The 3,190-nt window shown below is 33.6% G+C and overlaps 1 protein-coding gene across 1 annotated transcript; it reads right to left on the bottom strand.

Annotated features, from left to right (window-relative positions):
* On the bottom strand, positions 1–1,414 carry LOC111399296 (putative clathrin assembly protein At1g25240). Its single transcript, XM_023026553.1, has one exon. The coding sequence runs from the start codon at positions 1,320–1,322 to the stop codon at positions 204–206; it is 1,119 nt and encodes a 372-aa protein (XP_022882321.1). The 5' UTR covers positions 1,323–1,414; the 3' UTR covers positions 1–203.
* Positions 1,415–3,190: the final 1,776 nt, after the last annotated feature.

Here is a 3,190-nt window from a genome sequence, read left to right as displayed (position 1 = left end):
TTTGCAAAATATAATACTTGATCCTCAGAAATTGTCAATGATTAGAATTAAAACAATAACAAAATTTCTCACGTGAAAATTGAAGCATTTCCTTGTGATCATCTTCTCAGTTATTTGCATTTTCTTTGGTTTCTTTTTTATTTTTATTTTTGATACAATTGAGAAGGCTCTTCAAATGGGATGCAAATCCAATTTAAAGACTACTAGAAATTGATCAAATCGGGCTGCTGTTCTTGATTATTTATATTCGAATGAAGCACAGGTGTAATCAAAGAAGCGGAAAATGGATTTTCTTGGCTGACTATCATAAGATCTTCTTCGAATTTCTCCCATTTATCGGTGATTATAGTTGTTTTCTTCAAATCTTTTCCTTCATTGGCATTTTCAGAATCTGGCAAAATAATTGCTGTATCCTCTCCCAATTCATTCACATTACAGGATTTCTCCGACTCTGATAATCCATTGATTATTTCCTTAAGCTCTTCAACTCCCTCTTCTGGGACTTTCTCAACCATGGGAAATTCCATTGCATTGACTACCCCGATCTGTTGGCAAAATTTGATATGTAAGGAAAGATGGTCGCTTTGGGCTTTCGCTTTCTGCACAAGTTCGAGCGCCATTGTTGCCTCAGCCTTTTTAGCAGGATAAACATTAACAAGAATGATGGCAATTCCTCTGCATATTTTGCTGTAAATATCAAAAATCTCTATGATAATTCCATCCATGGCATCCTGCACAAGAGGGACTCTAGTTGCATTCGACTTTGGTTTAATCTGCAGCAACAAATCAAGCAAACCTTGCAGCTTTTTCAGCAACTGAAGCTCTTTAATTATCGAAACAATTTTCTGTCCTTTGCGTTCCTCAAAATTCTGATAAATTATGATCGATTTCTGATCAAGGAACGCATAGTATTCGCGAATAAATGCGTTATGTGCCCAAGTTTTCCCTGGATCAGAATGCCCATCTGTGAAATCTGACAGATCAAATGGCAACCTTCCAACTTTCTGGACGGCCTGTACATTACAGTTAATGACGCCATGCATAAGAATCAATCCTTTTAGAGCCACCACCCAACTTCTCGTTTTCTCCATTCGATTCGATATTGACCAAACAAGAGGCTTGACATGGCAAGTCGAGAGGCGAATCCATTTGAAAACTCTATCGGTATTCTTAACATCGATCGAGGACTCATAGTGGTTGGTGGCTTTTATGACGGCTGATTCAATGTCGGGATTCCGAAGTGCCGTCCGCCTAGACAGACTGGAAATCCAGATGCTATTTTGATCCTTCAACGCTGCGGAAGCCCTTCTCCATAGCCTCATTTCCTGTTGCCAATGTCCTTGCCTTCGTGTCTCCTTTCTTGTATTTTTTTTTATCTAAACTTGCTTGTACTTTTTAATTTTCTACACGTTTTAGCTTGTTTCTAGGACATGGCCAGCGGTTTCCATTGGGGTGTTTAATATAGTTGGGTAACAGATTTCCCCAAAGCATGACCCATTATAGGCGGCTGTAATAAAAATAGGTGCCAATTTGAGGCAAGTATATGAGTTGGTTACTACATTTGACCTTGTCTTTTGGCAATGAGGGAAACTAACTGATCCTAAATGATGATATTTTGTTATTCTTTAAACGGATTAGTAGCTAATTTGTTATTTATTGCTTTTATTAGGAAAAGTTCACGTTTCAAAGAAGAATTGGAAAAAAGAACGGAAAACGGCTAAAATGAAACAAATCTAAAGTATGGGGCCCAAAGTATAAATATCGAATGTTGATTTGGACCACAAAAGATACTTTGAAAATTGATAGAAGTCAATTGAATACAAATTGGAGTAAAAAAGGAAAGGGATATGATTAGAGTATTACCATAAATCGACTTCCAATCTTATAAGATATCTTCAAGATTTTTGTTCAACTTAAGACTCATTTTTCGGATGGAGAACGTTTGAATTAGAAAAATTGTATTTCTAGAAGAATTGTAGCTCTTTTAACTACCTTTCCAATGCACTTTAAATCACCTAAATCAGACATTGAGAGAGAAAGTTATGACCAAAATATTGAAAGCTATGCAGAGACAAAATTATGTGCGCGCGAAGACAACTTTCCTTATTTGATTCAAACTCTTTTGAAAGGCAATTTGGACGTGAATTTTGACCTAATTTCATCATATAAATACAAGATATGGGCAGCAATGAAAGAGTCTCTCTCTTGCCTCTTCATACACAATAGTTTCATCAAATTTACTAAGAACAATGAACCAATTACTATATTTTGAGATAGAAGATCAAGTTATAATAAGGAATTGAAATTCAATTACATCAAGATTTTGAAGAATTCAACTTTGGACTTGAAGATCAACATCTTTTGTACTCTTTCATGATCCAGGTGATATTTTTCTAGTATTTTTCTTGTAATTTATATATTAATATGTTAGACTATTTTCTCATTGTATTGAATGAATGATGGACCCTATTATTTGTTTATTTTTAATTCAAGACAATTAATTTAGTACTTCATTATTTTTTCTTGATTGATTTTGCATTCCCATTGAAATATTTAATTACTTGATCACCAAATAGATAGTAAGTTATTTGTTGTGGTGTAGGAATACTCACAATAAGTTTAAAACGCAATAAAATCAACACATGAATAATATGTATTTGCAATCATGTGTGATAAATCCTGTGAATCAATACATATTTTTCATATGAATTCGGACTAGGAATATAATTGAGTGGTGTTAAACATATGTTTAATATATCTTGGAAAAGAATATTGAATAAAAGTAGATTATTGATTGTCCTGAATGCATGAATTTACTAAATTATAAATTAAGAGTTGAATTAAAAAGCAATAGGGGGATTCACGATTTCAATACAAATATTCACATATTAAATAAATATTTTATTTGCTTTCTTAATTTAAGATTAGCATAGAAAACATACAAATCACAACTTTTTTATTTTATTTTATATTAGTTCGAATTTAGTAACAGCTACTTAACTAAATATTAGACATTATTCCTTGTAGGAACAATGCTCTTAACTCACAAATCTTATTACTTGTACAACGATCCCATACGCTTGCGGGTTTCATACGAACGCTAACCTTGAGTTTTTTTTGTTTATTTTGGAGAGTTAAAAAGCTGATTTTTATATAAAAAAGGGGGGGGGGGGGGGGGGGGAGAAGAAGG

This window comes from Olea europaea, chromosome 8 (genome assembly GCF_002742605.1).
Source record: "Olea europaea var. sylvestris chromosome 8, O_europaea_v1, whole genome shotgun sequence".
Classification (NCBI taxonomy): Eukaryota; Viridiplantae; Streptophyta; class Magnoliopsida; order Lamiales; family Oleaceae; genus Olea; species Olea europaea.
This window is presented reverse-complemented; position numbering and strand designations above follow the sequence as displayed.

What these genes read in the sequence shown, in the direction of transcription:
- LOC111399296 (XM_023026553.1), bottom strand. Translation starts at nt 1,322, where the DNA reads ATGAGGCTATGGAGAAGGGCTTCCGCAGCGTTGAAGGATCAAAATAGC.